The 22,028-nt window shown below is 47.4% G+C and overlaps 5 protein-coding genes across 5 annotated transcripts; 3 read left to right on the top strand and 2 right to left on the bottom strand.

The window, feature by feature from the left end:
* Positions 1 to 10: 10 nt before the first annotated feature.
* Positions 11 to 11,376, top strand: BDCG_08917 (vacuolar protein sorting-associated protein vps13). The gene is made up of 5 exons (XM_045424693.1): positions 11 to 658; positions 856 to 8,431; positions 8,493 to 10,113; positions 10,184 to 10,600; positions 10,690 to 11,376. Exons 2-5 carry the CDS (start codon positions 1,004 to 1,006, stop codon positions 10,728 to 10,730), a joined length of 9,507 nt encoding a protein of 3,168 aa, XP_045273354.1. The 5' UTR covers positions 11 to 658; positions 856 to 1,003; the 3' UTR covers positions 10,731 to 11,376.
* Positions 11,084 to 14,040, bottom strand: BDCG_08916 (G-patch domain-containing protein). Its single transcript, XM_045424692.1, has one exon. It carries the CDS (start codon positions 13,893 to 13,895, stop codon positions 11,535 to 11,537), a length of 2,361 nt encoding a protein of 786 aa, XP_045273353.1. The 5' UTR covers positions 13,896 to 14,040; the 3' UTR covers positions 11,084 to 11,534.
* Positions 14,041 to 14,056: 16 nt separating this feature from the next.
* BDCG_08915 (Fe-Mn family superoxide dismutase) lies at positions 14,057 to 17,841 on the top strand. Its single transcript, XM_045424691.1, has 4 exons — positions 14,057 to 14,565; positions 14,622 to 15,028; positions 15,102 to 15,169; positions 15,273 to 17,841. The coding sequence occupies exons 1-4, from the start codon at positions 14,424 to 14,426 to the stop codon at positions 15,358 to 15,360; spliced, it is 705 nt and encodes a 234-aa protein (XP_045273352.1). The 5' UTR covers positions 14,057 to 14,423; the 3' UTR covers positions 15,361 to 17,841.
* Positions 15,633 to 20,107, bottom strand: BDCG_08914 (uncharacterized protein; the record flags this gene model as incomplete). The annotated part of the gene is made up of 5 exons (XM_045424690.1): positions 15,633 to 19,301; positions 19,379 to 19,635; positions 19,715 to 19,768; positions 19,849 to 19,938; positions 20,011 to 20,107. 5 exons carry the CDS (start codon positions 20,105 to 20,107, stop codon positions 16,596 to 16,598), a joined length of 3,204 nt encoding a protein of 1,067 aa, XP_045273351.1. The 3' UTR covers positions 15,633 to 16,595.
* Positions 20,108 to 21,312: 1,205 nt separating this feature from the next.
* Positions 21,313 to 21,633, top strand: BDCG_08913 (uncharacterized protein; the record flags this gene model as incomplete). The annotated part of the gene is made up of 1 exon (XM_045424689.1): positions 21,313 to 21,633. The coding sequence occupies one exon, from the start codon at positions 21,313 to 21,315 to the stop codon at positions 21,631 to 21,633; it is 321 nt and encodes a 106-aa protein (XP_045273350.1).
* Between the last annotated feature and the right edge of the window lie 395 nt (positions 21,634 to 22,028).

Raw genomic sequence — 22,028 nt, 5'->3', positions numbered from 1 at the left:
TATATATATATATAAATTAAAATATTGCTTCTCCGGCTCTATGGAAGGAAATATACCAACTATATCATAGAGCAACTGTAGGAGAGTATCGATAGCGCAGTCAGTCCCCTTATCCTCATTGTTGTTAGACCCGATTGTGCCGAGCTTGGATCAAAAAGAGGGGAGTCAGAGTAAGAGCGAAAATAGATTCAGTAACTATTTCTTGTGAAAAAATATATACGTACGAGCAAGTCCTCCGTGGAATTGATATGCCTAATAATACCTAGAGCATTTCTGCTTGTAATCTGAATATATTTAAGCAAGCAGCCACAAAAGGTCAAGGAACAGGACGTTTTGTGGAGACTTTGGGTAACAACAAAGTATTTTTTTCCCTTGCGGCTTGCTCCTTCGGGCAGCTATTTAACTAACTGGTGACGTAAACTCTCCTTCACCTGCTGCTTGCCAACCCGCCACGACCTGCTCACCAGTTGCTTCTAAGCTTCATATCACAGACCAACCTTGGATTCTCTTGAAGTATCGCGGTATTCTGCCCGACTACTGTGGATGTGTATGCTGGAGACTGAAGGCTGGAGACATAGCATGATTGCTGCGTCCGTATCCCGTGTGCTGGAGTAAACCCTCACCAACCTTTAGGGCTTCCTGAATCCGAACCAATGCGGTAAGCCATTCCCCGCCTTTAGCATACTAGCAAGGCCTCTGTATGCTATTCGTAAATGAGAGTTGAGTCTTTGCAAGTGACTTCTTTCCAGCCGTGTGGGGGGAAAAATGCCAATCTCGTTCCTCGAACTTTGTTTACTATCATTCGGGATATCATCCACAGTCGCATCGAGATACTAACAACTACTATGCGTCTAGTACCACTCTTGCGGTTTACTAAACTCCATTTTAATTCCCATGCTTTTCGATTTGAGATACGCGACCTCGGACCTCCTCCCGTTCTATCTTCACATACCCGATTGAATTCCCCCTCCCCCGGTCAGGGTAACGACCGTCGACTGCCAACATGCTCGAAGGCATCGTTGCGAACCTGTTAAACAGGTTTCTGGGCATGTACGTCAAAAATTTCGATGCGGGACAACTCAATGTTGGGATCTGGTCTGGCGACGTGAAACTGCGAAACCTTGAACTGCGGCGGGAAGCCCTCGACCAGCTCCGTCTTCCCTTAAATGTCGTCGAAGGTCATCTTGGAGAACTTACCTTATCAATACCCTGGTCAAATTTGAGGGGCCAGCCAGTGAGGGTCCACATACAAGACGTCTTCCTACTCGCAGCACCCAAAGAGGATGCCACCTACGACCCAGAAGAGGAAAAACGACGGCAACATGCGATCAAGATGGAGAAACTCGAAAGTGCAGAAATACTTAAGGAGCAGCAAAGCACTGACGGAATGTCCCAAGAAGAGCGGTTAAAAAATCAGAGCTTTACTCAAAGTTTGACTACCGCTATTATCGACAATCTACAGGTGGAGATTAAGAATGTGCATTTCCGCTACGAGGATTCCATTGCCGCCCCGGGGCATCATTTTGCCGTAGGCATAACTGTCAAGGAGCTCAGTGCTGTCAGCACGGATGCTGATTGGAAACCCACATTTGTTCAGTCCACATCAGGCACAAGCCATAAATTGGCTGTCCTAGAAGCTCTTGCTGTCTATTGGAATACGGATGTGGAACTCTTCGGATCAGGCACCGGGGGAAATGGCGAAGGCATGGGCCTGAGTCGTGAGGAGTTGATCAGTAGACTCAAGGCCGCCATCAATGAAGAAAACCACCAGTTCATGCTGAAACCCGTTAGTGGCAGAGCGGGCCTCGAGATTGATAAAACTGGGCGGACAGATCGACCAAGAATCAAGGCGAGGTTGCTTTTTGATGAACTTGGCTTTGTCCTTGATGAAGATCAGTACCGTGATGTGCTGATGCTCGTTGATTTATTCCACTACTTTATTCGGCATCAAGAATACAAGCAACACCAACCGAAAGTTCGACCCAAGGAAGACCCAAGAGCTTGGTTACAGTTCGCTGCAAATTCTGTTCTTAGCAAAATCCACGAACGGAATCGGCGTTGGACATGGGGTTATATTAAAGAACGAAGGGATGATCGGGTCTCATATATCAACTTATTTAAAAAGAAAAAGAGGGAGGAAACTCTATCGCCAGAAGAAGCTGCGGAACTGGGCCGTCTGGAGGAGAAACTTTCCTATGAAGATCTCAGATTTTGGAGGTCATTAGCAAGGAACCAATTGAGGAAGGAAAATGTTGGAGTTAAGAAGCCTGCCAGAAGTCAGACCTGGTCCGAATGGATTTGGGGCACCAAGAAGGAGGAGGAAAGTACAACAATGACCGAGGAGCAGAAACAGGAGCTGTATGATGCAATCGACTGGGATGAGAAAAAGGCCATCGCCGAGAGTGTCGAGCTTCCCAAGGACTCTGTCAAGTTCCAGGTAGATTCTAGCCTGCGAACGGGTAGCTTTACTTTAAAACGAGATCCCCAAGGAAAAGCAAACGAGGTTCTGAAGCTGGTCTTTGACAAGTTCCGAGCGAAAGCGAAACAACGACCAGATTCCTTCGTCATTGATATTGACTTAGGAGGCCTTCGATTGTATGATGGAACGACAGAAGGCACTCTTTTCCCGCAAATAATTCGAGTTAAGGACAGGGTGACAGAGCTTAAGGACGAAGCAAGCGAGAAGATAGAGAGCCAAGACCTTGAATCCCAGGAGGAGGAAACGTTGGACTTAGATGCCAGCCTTTTCCATCTTCAGCTAGAACAAAACCCGCTTGATGGCAGTGCAGATTCCGCAATCAAGATGAAGTTGAAGAGTATTGAGGTTATTTACAACCCTGCGGTCCTAGTTGAAGTGGTCAGGTTTTTACGGCCCCCTGAAAGACACATGGAGTCCATTGGTGCCCTGCTTGAAACTGCTGGTGCCACTGTCGAAGAGATTCGACAGCAGACCCGAGCCGGGTTGGAATTCGCGCTAGAGGAGCACAAGACAGTAAATGCGCAGCTCGATATCCAGGCACCTCTGATCATCGTTCCAGAAAGCATTGTCAAGGAAAGCACCATATGTTTAATCGTTGATGCTGGTCATGTCAGTGTTACCAGCGAATTAGTATCCAAGGACACTATTAAGGATTCGCAGGGAAGACAAAAGAAAGGGTTCAGCGAAGAGGACTACAGGCAGCTCGAAAGTTTGATGTACGACAAATTTCTCTTAAAGCTTGAGTCCACTCAAGTCCTTATCGGCCCTGGAATCGAGGCCACCAAAGCACAGCTAACCTCGGGCGTCGTTTCGAAAAATTTCCATATCATTGACCGCATAAGTATGCATTTCATGCTTGAATTGTGCATTGTCCCGAAATCTACGGAACTTACGCGCACGCGAGTGTCAGGCCGTCTGCAAGAATTGCATGCATCGATGTCTGACACAAAGTATAAAAATCTCATGAGGTTGATTGACATTGCGATTCCGCGGATCGACGAAGAAACCCAAGATTTCACTAAGTTACAGGGAGCCCCAAGAGAAAGGTCCGGGACAGATGCCTCAACTAGGAAACCAAGATCATCGTCATTCCAACTGCCTAGCCTACCGGAGATCACTGTCGATGAAACTGATTCAGTTGCGGAAGAGTCAGGCGGTCGCACTGTCGAGAAGGGGTCCAGACAGCCCACCAACATCCACAAGAGAATATTTGAATTCAAATTTACAGTTGACACACTTCGCGGTTCGCTTTACCGCTCTGACCCTAATGGGGAAAGCGCTGATAAGTTGCTGGTAGAGTTGGTTGCCAAACATTTCCAACTGGACTACTACCTTCGCCAATACGATATGGTTGCAGAAATTCTCCTAAACTCTCTTAGCGTGGATGATTATATCGAGGATTCGCCGTCCCCGGATTTTAAGCAAATAATCTCCTCCAAGGGTTCTGACGCAAATGAAGAAAGGGATTTGTTCAACCTGAGGTTTGTTCGTGTGAATCCGAAATCTCCGGAGTTTATATCGACCTATGATGGCACAGAAATGAATTTGGACCTTGCAATATCAACTATAAACCTCGTTGTGACAAGGAAAACGCTTCTTACCCTGCTGGACTTTATCCTTATCACCTTTACGAACCCGGGTAACAATAACAATAACAAGGCACAAGAACAGGCACAAGCTGACACACCGTTACTGGATCATCCTGAGGAAGAACAGCAACAGCAACAACCTGGGCCTGGGAAAATCCGTATTAAAGCGAAATTGGAAAGAATTGCTCTCATTCTCAATGATGATGGAGTCAGGCTTGCTACGATAAGTTTAAATGCCGCTGATGTTGGCATCTTTTTAACCGGCCCGTCAATGAGAATTGAAACTCGGATGGGTAGCTTGACTCTCTTCGATGATATGAACCATTCGCAGTCGGCGGTACGAAGGTTAATGAGTATCGAAGGAGACGACTTTGCAGATTTCAAATATCAGACCTTCGATCCCGAGTCCGAAGATTATCCTGGATATAACTCTGAAGTATTCTTGCGATCTGGCTCGATTAAAATTAATTTCATTGAGGGTCCTTATCAGAGAATCATCAACTTCTTAGTTAAATTTGGGAAAATGCAAGCTATTTTCAATGCTGCACGCCAGGCTGCGGCGAACCAAGCGAACCAGATCCAGGAAAATGCTTCACTGATGCGCTTCGATGTCGTGGTTAAGACACCTATCCTCGTATTCCCTCGGATTACCGAGGAAGACAGACCGAGGGATTTCGTGACTGCGCATTTGGGAGAGATTTACGCCAATAATAAGTTCAGCCCGCTTGACGATGAAAGAAAAAGCCCAAGTGTCAACGTGATTTCAGCTGGAATTCGCCATATTCGATTGACTTCAAACTTCTGGTATGAGGACGATTACTGTGAAGAATTGCAGATGATTGAGAAGGTGGACCTCGATTTTACCATACTTTATCTTGACCACCAGGCCGGCGTGCCTCGTCCAGACATCGAAATTGACGGGTCTATGTCTCCAATCAATCTCAGAATATCTCAACCGCAGCTTAAATTTTTACTGGAGCTGTCGAAGACTATCTCAACAGCTCTTTTGCCAGATCAGGATCTCCAGGAAGCAGAAGCAATCGAAGCACTGCCTCCCTCCACCACGGAACCCGCATTCCCCGGCACCCCCAGGCCGAGTCAGGATTTAACCCCTGTGCAGCCCCATTCAAACCCCAACGGTGAAGCTGAGTCAGACCCATGGATACGTCTTGATATGGCATTCCGGGTTGAAACGATTGGTCTCGAGCTAATTCTGGCGAAAGATGGCCAGCCAGTTGGACGTTTAGATGAATCCAGCCTGTCTAAATTTTTCTTGAACAATACAAATGTCAAACTTCGAATGTTGAGTGATGGTGCGCTTGAATCGGAACTCCTGGTGCACTCATTCAACATCCGAGACAGTCGAACCAAAGGAACAAATCGTTTTCGCAAAATTATGTCTCTTATCAATACAGAAGTGCAGCAGCAGTTCATGGCCAGCGTGTCAATTTCCGGAGGTGAAGAAAAACACCTAATCGCTATGCTTACCATTGATAGCCCAAGAGTCATATTTGCCTTAGATTATCTTTTCGCGCTCCAATCCTTTGCAAGTGCAGCTTTTGCCAACGACGAACACCCTGCAGCCGATGATGAAGACGAGGAAACGGAGGAGACGGAATCTGTACCACCTTCGCCCAGTTCCCCTGTGAAAACTTCTCCCTCAGGAGCTACCAATGGTTCTAAAAATGCGATGACATTTTCTTTCAGAGTCAACATAGTTGATGCCCAAATGATTCTAGTGGCTAACCCAGCGATAACTAATACCGAAGCCATTGTCCTAGGTTCGAAGCAATTAATATACTCTCAACAGAATGCCTCCACGCTGGAAATGACCAAAGTCGGCATGTTTCTCTGCCGCATGGACAAATTTGAGACCAGCCGGCTTCGACTGCTGGACGATTTCGCAATTGCTCTTTCCATGGATGTCCAGTCCAAAGGGAGATGCTCCTCGATGACAAGAATCAACATACATGTTGATCCTCTAGTACTTCGACTATCACTGAGAGATATTCTTCTTGCCGTTCAAATTATGAACAAGGCTTCTGAAATGACGAAATCGAGGGCCGAACCTTTGGAGGATTCCGAGTCGAAGAGTTTGAAGGATCAGAAGTCTATAAAGTCCACTCGACGACGATCAGTCGGAGGCAGACCTGCAACGTTCCATTCTGCCAGCTCCAGTTCACATCAAAAACCCGTTGTTGAGACAGAAATTGGGAAAATCCAACAGTCAACAATCATGAAAAGGGAGGAAATGACAGCCCAGATTGATGGAGTTCGGGTTATTCTTATCGGGGATTTGCACGAACTACCTCTTCTTGACTGGAGTGTGAAACAATTTAACGTCGACGTTCGAGATTGGTCTACCAACATGAGTGCAGATACCTCAGTCGACACCTTCCTCAATGTGTACAATTTTTCAAAGTCGGTTTGGGAGCCCCTAATTGAGCCGTGGAAATTCGGATTCCACATGTCGAAGGAAATAAATCCAGATGTTCTATCCATCGAAGCTTTTTCTCATAAGAACATGGAACTCACGATTACATCTGCGACTATTGCTTTAGCGTCAAAATCTTTCCAGTTCCTCTCCACTGAGGAGGATGTCCTGTCGAAACCCCGGGGAGCTGATGCGCCGTATAAACTGCGTAATTATACCGGGTTCGACCTGAGAGTTTGGGCTGATACTGACAAAAGCGGAGAAGGGCATGCCAGGATGCTGAGTGATGGTGAAGAATGTCCCTGGAGATTCGAAGATGCGACTGCGATGCGGGAGAACCTCTCACCAGAAGCCAACGCTGGCATGGTCGGTATTAAGCTCGAGGGAAGTGGGTTCGATGCAATTAACAGAATTACTGTTGTCCGCGAAGGCGAAACGTTATATAACTTAAAACCAAAGAAGGAAAAAGTACTCCACAAGCTCGTCGTTGAAGTTGTACTGGGGGCGGACAACGTGAAATATATCACCTTACGTTCGCCACTACTCGTGGAGAATAAAACACAAATTCCAGTGGAATTAGGTGTGTTTAGTCCTGAAGATGGACACCTCCTCAAGATCGAGAAGATTCTACCTGGCGATGCCCGGCCTGCTCCTGTAGGAGCTGCTTACATGCATTCTTTAGTGGTTCGACCTGACCAGGGATTCGGCTACGACTGGTCGAACGAGAGGCTCTTCTGGAATGATCTACTGAAGAGGCCCACCAGAACACTCAGGTGCAATAGCGAAAACGGACAGCAGGCCCCACCATTCTATTTCCAAATGAGTGCAAATTTTGATACCAAGGATCCTATCCTTAATGTTTATCCATACATGAGAATCCGCGTTTCTGCCCCGATCGAGATCCAGAATCTTCTCCCATACGACTTCAAGTACCGCATCTATGACAAGAATACCCGGAAAGATTGGACAAACTTCCTTCGAAAGGGTGGCATCAGCCCTGTACACGTCGTTGAATTGTCTCATCTATTACTCCTCAGTGTCGATTTGCAAGACACGGCCTTTAGACACTGTGAATTTGCTATAATAAACGGAAATGCGCAGGAAGACTTCCGGAGGGAGTCGATCCTTACAGTCCAGGATGACTCCGGTACGGAATTACGGCTTGGTCTGCATTATTTTACCGTTCCAGATAGCGGAGGGGCCTTTAAGGTTTCGATATTCAGTCCTTATCTGATATTAAACAAGACAGGACTAGATCTTAACCTCCAAAGCAAGAGCATGTTCCAGTCGACAAAATCCGCTGGGCAAGCTATCAGGACAGATGGACGCAGTGGCGTTCGGAGGGCTTTGCCATACATGTACTCCTATCCTACCGTGGATCGCAGAAACAGATCTATTCTACGGGTCGAGGGTTCTTCATGGAGTAAGCCCCAAAGTTTTGAGGCCATAGGGAGCACATTTGAAGCCATTCTACCTGCTTCAAACGGAAGGGCCGAGTACCATGCTGGCATTACCGTCGAAGAAGGCGAGGGGAAGTATAAACTTACGAAAGTGGTCACTGTGGCGCCTCGTTTCGTCCTAAACAACAAGCTGAATGAAGATCTGATTGCTCGCGAACCAGGCTCCCCAAACGTGATCAGCCTCCGAACGGGTGATTTAGTACCACTTCACTTCTTGCGACACGCTCCCCAAAAACAACTTTGCTTATGCTTTCCCGGTGTAAATAACCAGTGGTCTTCTCCTTTTAACATATCGGATCTAGGAGCTATCCATGTGAAGCTGGCCAGGGCCAACCAACGCCAGAAGCTCATCCGAATAGAGGTTCTCATGGAAGCAGCCACAATATTCCTCCATATCATTAGCGAAACTTTACATTGGCCTTTCTCAATGCGCAATGAAAGCGATACTGAATTTATGTTTTTCCAAGCTGTAAGTCGCATTCCTTGAAATTTTTGGGGCACAGACACTGCATACTAACACTCCTTGCTAGAATCCTAACCTAGATGAGGATGAGGATTACCGAGAAACTGGCTGGCGTCCAATCCGATATCGCCTCCCCCCTAGAAGCATCATGCCTTACGCCTGGGACTATCCGGCTGCCAAAAACAAGTCGCTTGTTCTGTTATGTCGTGGCAAGGAGAGACACATCAAACTAGCCGAGATTGGGAATCTAATTCCAATGAAGATACCACCAATCGAAGAACATGGCCTATCAAAGATTATCGATTTAAATATCTCCGCTGAAGGCCCTACACAAACACTAATTCTGTCAAATTATAAACCATCCAAGAGCATGTACCGCCAGTATCATGCCCCGTCCTCACAGACCAGTATCTCCTCTGGTTTTGAAGTGAAAGATATCAAGTCCGATGTCAACTTCAAAGCACAACTTCGACTAGGTGGCATTGGAATATCCCTTATCAACCAGAAGCTTAAAGAGCTAGTTTACTTCACCTTCCGGGATATCGAATTCAAGTTTAGCGAATCAAAGCTCTACCAAACCGTTGATACGACAATAAAATGGATACAGGTTGACAACCAACTTTACGGTGGCATCTTCCCCATGCTGCTCTATCCAAGTGTGGTCCAGAAAACTGGGAAGGAGATGGAAGCACATCCTATCTTCCATGCTAAAGTTACCCGTGTTAAAGACGATTCATACGGCGTCTTATATATCAAATACGCCACGCTCCTTTTGCAACAGATGACTTTGGAACTTGACGAGGATTTCATTTTCGCGATGCTGGATTTTGTGAAGGTACCTGGTGCGTCATGGTCTGAGGAGAAGGAAGGAAGGCTTTGTGATGCAGATCTAGATATCCCAGAGCCACAACAAGAGGAACACGGCAAAGACGTATATTTTGAAGTCTTGCATCTCCAGCCTATGCAATTAGATCTTTCTTTCGTGCGTACCCAGCGAGTGAACGTTGAGGATACCATGGAGCCGTCTAACCCCCTCATGTTCTTCATCAACGTCCTGACAATGTCAATGGGAAACGTCAACGATGCTCCTGTCCGGCTAAATGCTCTAATGTTGGAAAACGCGAGAGTATCGATGCCTATGCTACTTTCCAGCGTCACGAGCCATTACACCCAAGAATTCCTCCGCCAAATCCACGTTGTTCTCGGTTCGGCCGATTTCTTAGGAAATCCTGTTGGTTTGTTCAATACCGTGAGCTCAGGCTTTGTTGACATATTTTATGAACCGTATCAGGGTCTCGTCATGTCGGATCGACCACAGGAACTAGGGATCGGAATTGCAAAGGGCGCTACAAGTTTCGTCAAGAAGTCTGTGTTTGGGTTTTCGGACAGTATGGCCAAGTTCACTGGAAGTTTGTCGAAGGGCCTGGCGGCAGCAACTCTGGACAAAGAATTCCAAGACCAACGGAGGATGGCGAGAGCGCGCAATCGGCCTAAACATGCGTTGTACGGAGTTACCTCTGGTGGAAATGCATTTGCTCAAAGTATGGCCAGTGGTATTGGGGGCCTAGCACGTCATCCTTTAGAAGGCGCCGAAAAGGAAGGATTACAAGGCTTCGTGAAGGGAATTGGCAAGGGGGTTTTGGGTCTTGCGACCAAGCCAGCTCTAGGCGCCTTTGATCTCGCCTCCAGTAAGTAACAACCCCGATAACCTCTCCCCTTAAAAAAAAATTATCTATATTAACGAACGATACTTTCCAGACCTCGCCGAAGGTGTTCGAAACACCACTACGGTTTTTGATACTGGTGGATTAGACCGCGTCCGTCTTACCCGCTTCATTGGCATGGATGGCATAGTCCGGCCCTACTCACAACGAGAAGCACTAGGCCAGTTCTGGCTTAAAACTACTGACGATGGCAAATATTTCAACGACGACTATCTTGCACATCTCGAGTTCCCGGGCAAAGATATGATGATCATGCTCACGTATAATCGCATTATGCTCGTTCGGTCCAAGCGCCTAACTGCAGAATGGGACATCAAGCTAACCGATATCCAAACCATTTCCAAAGAGAGAACCGGGATGAGTATCACTCTCAAGGGTGGTGCAAATGGCCCTTTCATACCAGTGCAAGACGAGAGCGCAAGAAATTGGCTCTATAAACAGATCGCTATTGGTACGTTTTGAATTCTGGCAAACCGTGCTCCGTGCTCATTGCGTCGCTTTGTTGGTTGGATAACTAACTAACAACATTTCTCTCTTCAGCTGTAAATGCATTTAATGAGAAATACAGCGCCAAGGGATAATTGGGAATCATTTTATTGTAAGGCACTGGCGTTGATGAAAAATGATGTCTTAAAAAGAATTAATGGAGGGATAGTAAAGGTGGAGGGAAAAGGGGGAAAGCAAAGAAGTCCAAATCTACGGAAATAGGAAGCGAGAAGCAAGAGAAGCAAGACGAAGTTTGATGTGCTGTTTTCACACCATTGGCATTGCTTGATTACTGGTTTTAGTAGTATATTTACCCTTGCGCCTTGGTTTTTCCTCCTGATCTGATTGTTTTTACTGCTATTCCTTTTACATAGAGACCCCATCCGCGACTTCGTTACGATGTCATTTCACGTTGAATTTGGCCTTGATATTATGTGTTAATAGAGGGGGGGAAATGGCTAAGTTATATATTCTAGTTACATATTTTCCAGAGATGCATGTACTGTACATGCCAGAAGGGATCGGCTACTTTCAAGATTCGATACCACAAAATACGAGTATATTATGTTGGTTATATATATTGTAGTAAATTGATAGAATCCCAAGATTAAATCTTAAATTTCATTGTTCCTATTGTTGAACGGTCATCCCGCGAAGGAGCTAGCGGCACGGAATAGACAGTTATTCGTTTCTTTTTCATACACTCTAAGATATTATTAGCTAGAAATATCCCCAGAAAACTCCTATTAGAGCAACATTAAATTCCCTCTCCTTTACAACAAGCTGTTCGCACACTGCCCACATGCCCTGCCTGGCTGGGATCATAAATGTGAAGGGTATTAAAATAAAATCAAAAGTCTTGCCTTGAAAAAACGGCTTGATAAGAATGGCGAAGGAAGTTATTTCCCCTCCGCGCGTGCTACAAGAACATTATCTAACCCAAGAGGTTCCCATATGTCTCTCGCCTTCTTATTCTGCGCCCATACCACGTCCCCCTTGAGGTACACCAACACACCACCCTTCCCATTGGCACTCGCCGTAATACGGAATAACGGCAGGCCGCTCTGGACATGTGCTTCGCGCAGTGGGATCATGATAAGTCCCTCATCCGCACACCATTCTTCCACGACGTCTTTGAATGTGGGCTCCTCGATACGCTTGGCAGGTGCTGGTCGGGGTTTGGAGGTAGCTGGGGGTACTTGCGAAGGGAATGGTTTTTGCTTGATATGGTCTCGTAGGTCTCTTTGTTGCTGTCTCTGTTGACTGGTGGATGGTGGCGGCAGTTCTGTCTTTGCCCTGTCACTCAGGTCAAGTGCAAGATTCATCATTTCAAGCCCCCGTTCCCATTCCTCGACTACTTCGTCGACGGCGTTAATTTCATCGGGGACTTGCGACTTCCACCAGGAGAACCATTGGCCAACTTCTTCGTAGTTGGGGTCTGATGTTAGCCAGAGATGGAGCACGGCATGCCATTTAGGGAAGAATTCAGCAGTAAGGAGGAGGGCGATGACGGTTGGTTTGAAATAATCTTTCCATTTCAAGATGTTTTCGAACGGATCCAGGTTCTGGTCCTGTGGGTTCACTTCAAAATCCTCACGGAGGTGTCGGCCTAAACGTGGGAGGAGATGATTTCGTAATGCTGCCTCAAATTCTGAGCCAAGCGCTTCTTTCCAAAATTCAAGGCCTCTAGGAAGCCCCCTATCCAAATCCCAGGTATCCAGTACCACGCGGAATTTTCGTTTTGCGTCTGAGAGGAGGCCCGTTGGCGCTTTAGGGTTTGTGTGTCGTTCGTCCAAGTATCGTAGCCAGTCGAAGAGCCACCATGGAAACTGGGATGCCTGGGATGAAGGCCCATTTCGTTTCTTACTACTTCGTGGCTTCCATTCTTTGATTGCCGTACTGAGTTTTGGGACAATAAGCTGGTCAAGAACATTAGCGTAGATGAATTCGGGCAACACATCTTTCCATGCATCTATCAATGTGGTTGCAGGTGATGGATCCTGCACATCCCAGTCGTTGAGAATAGCGGTTCGGACTCTTGGCAGCCATATAGTATATATCATGGTTTCGTAGGGGGTGGTAGAATGTTTTTGCCTACCATCGCCCTCCTGTATGTTGCGAGGTTTTCGAGATAGGATAGTCTGAAGTCGTTGGAGATTGGAGACCAAATTTGTGGGATCGTTTAGCGGCTCCCATTCTTCCACAGATTCCCTAAAAAGGGGATGAATCGCCGCAACAGCCAGCTCAGAGAGCTCATACTCATCAATTACACTTTCGAATTGGATTTCCAACACTTCCAACCTCTGCGTAATTTGCTCCCATCGTACCGCCAGGCCATCATCAAAACTGAAATTCTCCAACGCTTCCGCAGCGGAAGTTAACGACGACAGTTGCTCGATCTTCGTTTGTTGCGTATCCATCTCTTGTACCACCCGGTCTTCTTCAAGTTCCACAAACTTCCTTCTCTCCGTAAGTGCCTTCCATTCATCTGCAAAAGCTTCAAGGTCATTCCTTGCTCTCCGGGCAATCTTCAGAGCCTCGCTCTCATCCGCGCTCACGAACTCCAGCGGCGTCATCAATCCGGCTGTCGAGGTCAATAGCTTCTGCTCCTTGCCAGTAGCATCTATCAACGACTTGAGAACATTAGGAACCTCCAACCCAACCGTGTCCGCCTCAATCTCGCGCGCAGTTCTAAACTTTGGTTTCGCAGGGCCTCTTGGGGTACTCGTGCCACTCCCACTCTCGTTCTTCCGTTCTTCCTTCCGCAGCCGTCTTACTCTACGCTCCTCATCCGAACTATCTTCCAATACTTCTCCCCTCCTAGCAGCTTCGCGCCTCGCTTCATCTTTTGCTTGCCGCGATTTCTCCTTTATGGCGCCTAAACCAATTCCCTGCGGTCGTAATACAGTTTCGATGGGGGTGAGCATTCCCTGGCCACTGGCGCCCAAGCCTTGACCCTCCTTGTATCCCATCTTAGCCATCATCCGGGCGGCAAATGTATTGCCACTTCCACTAGGTCCGCCCTTCCCTGCCCGGTTCTGTCCTCTGGGACTGGAGCCGCCGCCGTTTGTCCATGCTGGGCGATGGGTCGATTTCGCGTTCATGGTAGGGGGAGGAGATGGGGATTGTGTCATCGTTGAAGGTGCAAATCCGCGAAAACCAAGCGCGGGCTTCACATCCTCCTCATCCTCATCCTCAGATTTGACATCGTTAATTTTCCGCTTCTGACCAGCAAAAGAGGTTCGCGGGGGCCACTCCATGGGGAAGCGACTCTGAAATCTGCTCAGCCAGATTTATTTTTCCTTCCAGGTAAAGTCAGCCATATATAAACAACGTGGAGTTATCATTCATATGCCCACATTGTTAGCAATAGAGAAAATCAGCGTCTCCTTCGTTCGATGTCGCTGTATAAATGTTCAAAGTCGAAGCTTGGTTCGACGCTCTTTACGGGAACAAAATAGCTCCGATCCGGTCTTGGCAGAGCTTAGTCATCGCGGGCCCAATGACGTAACTAACCTGCACCACTCGGCATTTACGCTGAGTTTTAATCTGTTGCGAGGCCAAGCCGGATTCGGCAACGCAGCGAAACCTGGACACTTTTAACCGGCTTCAACAACAAACCGACATCATATCTACATCAGAGGCCAACTGGGGCAACATTCTCTTTATATATAGCTCCTGACCTCTGGCCCTTAATCAAGCAAGCAGATATTCCCCCCTTATTTGACTCTCAATTGACCAAATACCAACCATCCCGAATCCCCCGGTTATCAAAACAAACATCAACCATGGCTACCTCCGTCTTTCGCTCCACAGTAGGTGGTGCCCTTCGAGCTGGTGCTGTGGCAGCTCGACCAAATACCGCAGCTATGTTAGGAGCCGCAGGAGCGCGCCCCATTTCAACCAAAGCCACCCTCCCAGATCTAAAATGTAAGCCACAGTCCAAGCGATAAGTTGATCCAACACCTTACTAAAACAAATACCAGATGACTACGGCGCCCTGGAGCCCTCCATCTCCGGCAAAATTATGGAACTCCACCACAAAAAACACCATCAAACCTACGTAAACTCCTTCAATGATGCTGTCGAGAAACTAGCCGCCGCACAAGGAAAAGCAGACATCCAGACCCAGGTGCAACTGCAGGCCCTGACCAACTTCCACGGCGGTGGACATGTCAACCACTCCCTGTTCTGGGAGAATCTGGCCCCCAAGAGTGCCGGTGGTGGTGAACCACCTTCTGGTGCCCTGGGTAAAGCCATTGACGATTCCTTCGGGAGTTATGACGGCTTCAAGTCTACGTTCAACGCAGCATTGGCGGGCATTCAGGGGAGTGGGTGGGCGTGGCTGGTTAAGGATAAGCAGACATCGAAGATTGCGATTAAGACCTATGCTGTAAGTAGTATCCTTGTTTTTATGTACGGGATAAATGATTAAATTGGATCACTAACTATCATTTTCACTCTAGAACCAAGACCCCGTCGTCGGCCAATTCAAACCCCTCCTGGGTATTGACGCATGGGAACATGCCTACTAGTCAGTGCCCCCTCGTCCTTTTCTCCTTTCAATTTCTCCTCACCTCTTCCTCTTCAATCTCCTTATCCAACAGGAGTACAAAACTAACATCTCCACCCACCAGTCTCCAATACGAAAACCGCAAAGCAGAATACTTCACCGCCATATGGGACGTCGTGAACTGGAAGGCTGCTGAACAGCGTTTTGCTTAAACCAAAAGATGAATCTACCTAACTAATTACAACCACTTTCCTGTACAAGACGCTTTTCCTACTAGAAACAAAGAAGAAATTTCATAAATTAAACATGTGCTTAGTTTGGTTCATTTTTGTAGCAAGGGGAGATTGCAAATTGAGCTTTGACCAAACCTGGCAAACCAACCTCTCCTTGCCACGCCAATTGCCCAGCCTGTATGGACATGTATGTATTGTATGTACATTACATATAACATTTTCTCCGATTGACTTCTCTGGATATCATAAAATTCAACAATACTTATGTATCTCTTTTTCAAACCCTCTTAAGATATTTTAAATCAGAAGAAGAAACAGGGACTGAAGGGAGGAGCAGAAAGCAACAGCTCGCACGAAAATGATACATTAGTTTTATTTTATTTACTATCACCCACTACATTCCACTGATGATCCCTCGTCATGTGTTATGGTATTAATCGTAGAAGAAGAGTGGAAAAAGGAAGAACGACAACACGCCATCCCACCCAACAAACTTCGAGAGAAAAGAGTCCGGAAAACGATATAAACAAATTTAAAAGAACAGAAAAAATTGAATTGGAGCGCCACAACCCCCATACCGTACCGCAAGTTCTAACGAATGAATAAATATTATATATAAAGCGAGAGTTGTCCGTGGCATGATCATTGTTATAATTTCAGTTTCCGATCCCCACCAACAAACAACCGCTTTATATACTTTTTATCTTTCATTTGTGGAAAGACGTCAGAAACGACAAAACTATAAAAAGAAACATCCCATCTTGCCAAGCGGATCCCATCGCGTCGTAGTGCATTTTCGCGTTTGTGTTAAAAGTTACATGATGCTTGCTAGATGGGAACAAAAAGACATAAAGAAGAGCACCCCGTAAGAAACGTTCAGACGAACACATAAAGGGGGGGAAAAAAGGAACACGGCAGAAGCAGAAACGGATAAAGGCCAGAGCAAATCAGGACGACTCAATGCTTATCGCTACATGTACTCATACATTTGTACTGTTCAAAGCACAAAAAGGGAAAAGAGAACGGATACAAAAAAAAACACGGTAAAAAAGAACATGAAAGTATGAAAACATAAAAGATATGGGAAGTGGGAGAGAAACCCGTCCCCATTCCCCCAATTCCCTCTCTTCCCGGGTTCCTTAATAATAATAATAAAAACACAATCGGTAACCAGCAAAGGACATTCTCAAGCAAGCACCATAATTCAACCCTTTTCAGACAGCAGGTCTCCACGACCCCCGCCTCTGCGAAAACCTCGACCCCCGCCTCTCGATCCCGCTGCCTTCGGTTTCAGGCGTAGAAGCCAGATCTACGGGTGCAGTGGCGTGTTTTTGCATACCGTTGATATAACTTTTGTGGGTATTGTTGATATCCACCTGACGCGCATGGGCGACGGCGTAGGACACTGATTTGGAACTTGTATTGTGGGCTTGGGTTGAGTATGGGAAAGCGGTAGGGGAAGATATGGCGGATGCTACCCTTGTCGCTCCTATTATTTTTGGGCCGGTGGGCGTAGGTGTATTTCTCGCGGATGTGGTAGAGCCGCGGTTGCTACTATGATTATTCTCTTTCTCATGGGTCTGTGTAGGGGTAGTAGTGGAGCTTGTCGCGCCACGCATCCAACCAAAGATACCAAGGGAGCTAGGACGTCGTTTGCTCGTCTCGGGCGTCTCTGATGTGCGCGGGCGACTGCCTGCGGCCGTATTGCGTGATGTTGATGTCGATGTCGGTGATTTCAAGGTTCCTGCATCCCCATTTTGCGTGTTGTTGTTGTTGTTGTTGTTGCTGCTGCTGCTGCTGCCATTACCACCGCTACGTCCTGGGCCCGAATCCGCCCTCGCTCTAGCTGGCGGCGCTAGCTCAACATGCACACTCTTGCGGCGACTGGTACTCATACGTCCACTCCTGCCGATTTTAGGCGATGGTGCACTATCCCCATCATCGACTGGATCGGACATGGGGGCCGTTTGGCGTTGGGGTGCAGCCGCAGCGGCGGTAACAGCACGGCTAAAGAAGCGGGGTCGGAGACTGAGGCGATGACGGGGTAGCTCCACGTCTTCTGTCTGTGGAGGGTTATTGTTATTTCTGCTACCTTTGATGCGGCTGCGGAGGCTTGTAGGAGATGGGGAGTGGAGATCATCGGGCTTGGATACTGCTTTTATTTTTTCTGATCGCGTTGTTCCTATTGTCGATGTTGGTGTTGCTGGTTCACCAGTGGACAGCAAGGAGGTGTGTTTTATATCTGTGGAATGGGATTTTTTGTGCTGATGAGAGCGCTGGTGATGAAATTTCACCGGTCTGTGACGTTTACCTCCATCCGCCGGTAGCGCTGCTTCTAGCCAGTCCTGGGGTGTCAATGGTGGTGAGCTGGAAATTGACGCCTCATATCGTGGTTCCGAGTGTGTTGATGTCAGGGACGGAGGGTATCTTTTCCTTCTTGCCGACAGCGTACTATCCTCGCCATTGTTCGGAGTAGTAGCACTGATATTGGGGTTCGTATTTTCCCCAGCATAATCCTCACAATCTTGTCTAGCTAAATCCCCACGAAGGAGAAGCTCCGTCCGCTTCGACCCGCCAGCAACATGGTCACCAAAGGTTGGAAAAATGCTTCCAAGATGGTCCCGGCTAGGGTTAATCCCGAGCCGCGTGGCATTGCTCAACGTCTCAATCATCCCGGATAGCGCGGTACTCCCAGTACTTGGTCGGGTGGTAATATCATCCGCGGATCTGGGTCGTCGTAAAGCAATATGACCCCCTGAAAAGTTAGCGAAAGGGCGACCCTGGTCCAAAAGGCTCTTCTCCACAATAATACTCGAATTGGACCTGTTCCTTGCGTCAGGATTAGACGTACTCATCGTATCTGGCGTAGGTGGTAACCGTCCTCCATTAAACAGCGGTCCGTCCAACCTTGGTGTGTCGAATCTGTATGGCTTAACAGGGTGTTTGGCCTGGAATGCAGTCCCAAGGGAGGGCTGCGGCTTCTTTGGAACGGTTTCCGACGTCTCTACTGGAAAATTGTCCCGCCTTTGTCCAGTAGGAGTCTGTGGGTCATCATGAGGCTGAATCCACTGGTCGATCCGCGACATCTTAACGTCCTTTTCTTCCTTCTGCTTCGACGACAGCTCCAATTTGGAAATAGGTTGTGAAAAACTCCTCTGAATCGAGCCAACGCTTGTCACATCAACGTCGTCGAACCGCTTTGACGGCGTAGCTGACGGGTCCAGATAGCTACATTCACTGAGGATGCTAAGTCTAGGCGATCCTGGCTCCGGCGGCTCGTCTCCTGAAACAAAGCTCTCAGTTAGAGATGACGTGCTGAATCCATTCCCTGACGTAGTTTCCTCGTCTGCGGCAATATAAAGACTGCGAAGAGCGCTGGTACTTCCGCTGTTTTCCAAAAGGAATGACGGGTGCTTCCGGGGCCTCCGTGTTGAAGAACATGTTGTCTCAGTGCGGGTTCGCAACGAGCGCGCAGAGCTTGTCCCCTTCCATGATGAGGTGCGATCGGGTATCTCGAAAATGGGCGTGCCTTTTGGGGTCATGCTAGGAGACGGTGCCAGGCCCTCACTTGTGTGGGGGCGAGCAGTCAATGGCCGCTCATCATCCCCGTCGTCGTTAGTTGCTTCCAGCTCATCTAACCTCGCTTCAAGCCGGCATATCAGCTCCACTGCTTCATTGACCGCCTGGTCTCGCTTATCCAGCTCCAAGCGCAAGTGCTCGTTTGACTCGCGCAAACTCTGATTGCTCTCTTCTACTTCGCGTAATTCCTGTAGTTCCTCTTCCACCCCCTGTAGCCGTTGAACCTCCTCTTCTAGAGCCTCCATGCGTTCGAGCTTCTTCTCCAGCGAAATGAGCTGCTGGGATCGATGATAAATCTCCAATTTGAGGTCGAAATTCAATTTGTTCAGTTTGGAAACGTACTGAAGAATTAACAGGTCAGTACGGAGGATGCTACGTTATAGAGTGGATGTAAATGAGACAGCAGAGAAATCCTCACCTGGTTCATCTCTCTTATCCCCATCTCCCTAGGCTCTTTCAACCCAGCGGATAAAACGTTGGTAACTTTCCGTTGTTTCTCCGATGACGAGTCATCTTGAGATGGAGTTATGGTTGGCGTCTGGACTTGGATGTCGCTGGGGTGTTCAGAAACTCCTCTCCGTCCGCCACGGTTGGCACGCTGTTCATTTATCAGGCCTTGGAGAAGGGAGGAGGTGGGGTTGACCAGCGGTGTTGATCTGGCGGAATCGATATTTCCTGCAATAATAGTTTATCCATTTTAATTGGAATTCCTTGTAGATTTTGATTAAGTAGGAAGACCGGGGGGTAAACTCACGTTGTGGGGTATCATAATGAGTGGACGAGGGGCTTGCGGATACTCTCGAGGAATCTAAACCATTACACATGTTAGAATCCCGAACCAAGCAAGTATTTATCACACATACAGTAGTTTTATGCACATATACATACCGGTATAAATGTTGGCGGGGGCATCCTTCGTGTTCCTTCTCTGGGAAACGGACTTGGAGGGATGTGAGTGATCAGGCGTCGAGGGCTCAGCTATCAGCTTTGTCAGTAACGATTGAATGGTTAATAATGAAACAACACATAATTGAGTTAACTGAGACTAACCAAAGAAGTGTCTCTGAGAGCGAGACGCGACTCTGACAGTGGGAGAAGACGCAGGGCCGTTGGCAAGGCGTTGTCTATAGTGTTTTTGAGTCTCCATGTTTGGCAGCTAGGAATGAAGCTCTTTTGTTCAGCCAAGGCGTTTGGCGTTCTATAACAGAGCCGGAATAAGATGAGGGGTCAATCATCAAGTAGGGATGTGAGAATGCGTATATATATATATATATATATAAATGAGCGCGCGTATTTTCCTCCGCTTAAAATATAATAGGAGGACGGCTGGTTGCTATCGAAATGGGCAGCTTGTCGTGTCGACGATGGTAGACGAGCAGTCTCAAATCAGAGCTTCAATTGTTGAGAAGGGCATGTCTCCATGAGTCCAGCAGGACACTGACCCGGCCTGGTATTGGAATTTTAGGATGGCTATACAATTTAATGAATGCTAGAGTAGTGGTGAAAGAGGGTTATGTCGGTGGTGGTGGTTGTTGTGTGTGGTGGAGAGGAGGCGGACGACTGTGGGCGGGATTGGATAGGATGACCAAGACTAGCAACGCCTATGGAGACGACAGTCCGTAGAAACGTAAGGAGAGAAAAGTAATGAGAGAGAATAGCAATATCGCTGAGTGGTCAATTGGAGAATTGAGAGGAGAGAAGAGTTGAGTTGAGTGCGATTCAGGGGGAGAAAAGATGTGAGGAGTCAAACAGCGCGTTCGTCCTTCTCGTTTCTTTTCTCCAACGGTGGCTGGTGAGCGCTCGCACAAACACTCGATCGGCAACAGTGACTGGCGGGGAGGAATATCGCAGATAGGATAGGAGAAATTTACTCCAAAATACGCCGTGGAAGGGAAAAAAAAAAAAAAAATTGTTGCCAAAATAAATAAATTCAATTGCAATGAAGCCTGTCCGCGAAGATTTCCCACTGGATTTTCTAATCCTCTGTCCCCCTGAAAATGAACATCCAACCATTCGACATCACCAGCAGGGAGAGCTTCAAACTAATATTTTAATACAACCAGCAAACTACCATGCGTAAAGCACCACCCGCTGTCTGCAGCCGATCAGACTAGCTTCACCCCATCACAACCCGCCCAGAACAAGTGGAGTCAAACCCCCTGACTGCGCGGCTGTGGAATGGCAAGCAATCATAACAATTATATGCAAGTGAGGAAGAGCTAAGTTATCATGTCCTGAAGCAGGATCCTACTCAGTTACTACTCTGTATGGAGTAGTTATTTACTTATTTTATTGGTGTTCTTAACCAGGAAACCATCCTCAGCCTGCGCCCAACCACCCGGTTTGAATAAGATGGGGATGGGGCTACGAGTGTCAGTCTCAACCTCAGTGCGCCTGGACTGGACCTGGGCCATCATCCTTGATGGATCCCAAGCTTCCCAGTTGGAGGGTTTCGACCCTCGCTCCCCCGCAGTAGTCACGGAACTAAGGAAGGGCAAAGCTAGCCATTTCTTGCCCCAAAGTCAGGGACTTTCAGGGGAAAAGAGGGACGCAAAACGCTGTGTTCTGTTGCACCCCCCAAAGAGCACATGCATTACACCTAGTTTCGGATTATTCATCGATAAAACACCAGGCCTCGTTCGTCAAGTCTACGGAGTGCTCTCTGCTCTGTGACCTCAATTGCATTATCCCCATTCAGAAATTTCTATCAGTATTGGCAGTGGACTTCATCTCAACAAGAAGGACAAATCATGATCATCACCAGCACTCCCGACTGAGTGGCCCAGGGAATTTTATCAGGTGTCTATACGGAGTACTGAAAACTTCATACAAACGCCCCCCCTTTCGGCAATTTTTGTTCATTTTATTAGTGTTTCCACTCACGGTTCTATAATGGTTAAAACTATCCATATCTTCCCCCCGTCTATTTCTTCCTCGTCTCCCCTGACCAGACACGCATCTCTTTCGCACTCCCATGAGCTGCTCGGAATACTATATTTTTATTGCCCCATCCCCCCGCCGGATATAGTTAGAATTAACAGTGTATAACAACATACATAGTAACGCAA

The sequence above is a fragment of the Blastomyces dermatitidis genome (genome assembly GCF_000003525.1).
Source record: "Blastomyces dermatitidis ER-3 genomic scaffold supercont1.12, whole genome shotgun sequence".
Lineage (NCBI taxonomy): Eukaryota > Fungi > Ascomycota > Eurotiomycetes > Onygenales > Ajellomycetaceae > Blastomyces > Blastomyces dermatitidis.
Note: the sequence above shows the minus strand (reverse complement) of the source record. Positions and strands in the feature narration are given on the sequence as shown.

Excerpts from the sequence above, each read along its gene's own strand:
- BDCG_08915 (XM_045424691.1), top strand. The coding sequence starts at position 14,424 with ATGGCTACCTCCGTCTTTCGCTCCACAGTAGGTGGTGCCCTTCGAGCT. Across the intron at positions 14,566-14,621 it reads CACCCTCCCAGATCTAAAAT|ATGACTACGGCGCCCTGGAG; the intron begins GTAAGCCACAGT and ends AACAAATACCAG. Across the intron at positions 15,170-15,272 it reads GCATGGGAACATGCCTACTA|TCTCCAATACGAAAACCGCA; the intron begins GTCAGTGCCCCC and ends TCCACCCACCAG.
- BDCG_08917 (XM_045424693.1), top strand. The coding sequence starts at position 1,004 with ATGCTCGAAGGCATCGTTGCGAACCTGTTAAACAGGTTTCTGGGCATG. Across the intron at positions 10,114-10,183 it reads CGCCTTTGATCTCGCCTCCA|ACCTCGCCGAAGGTGTTCGA; the intron begins GTAAGTAACAAC and ends GATACTTTCCAG. Across the intron at positions 10,601-10,689 it reads CTATAAACAGATCGCTATTG|CTGTAAATGCATTTAATGAG; the intron begins GTACGTTTTGAA and ends TTCTCTCTTCAG.
- BDCG_08916 (XM_045424692.1), bottom strand. The coding sequence starts at position 13,895 with ATGGAGTGGCCCCCGCGAACCTCTTTTGCTGGTCAGAAGCGGAAAATT.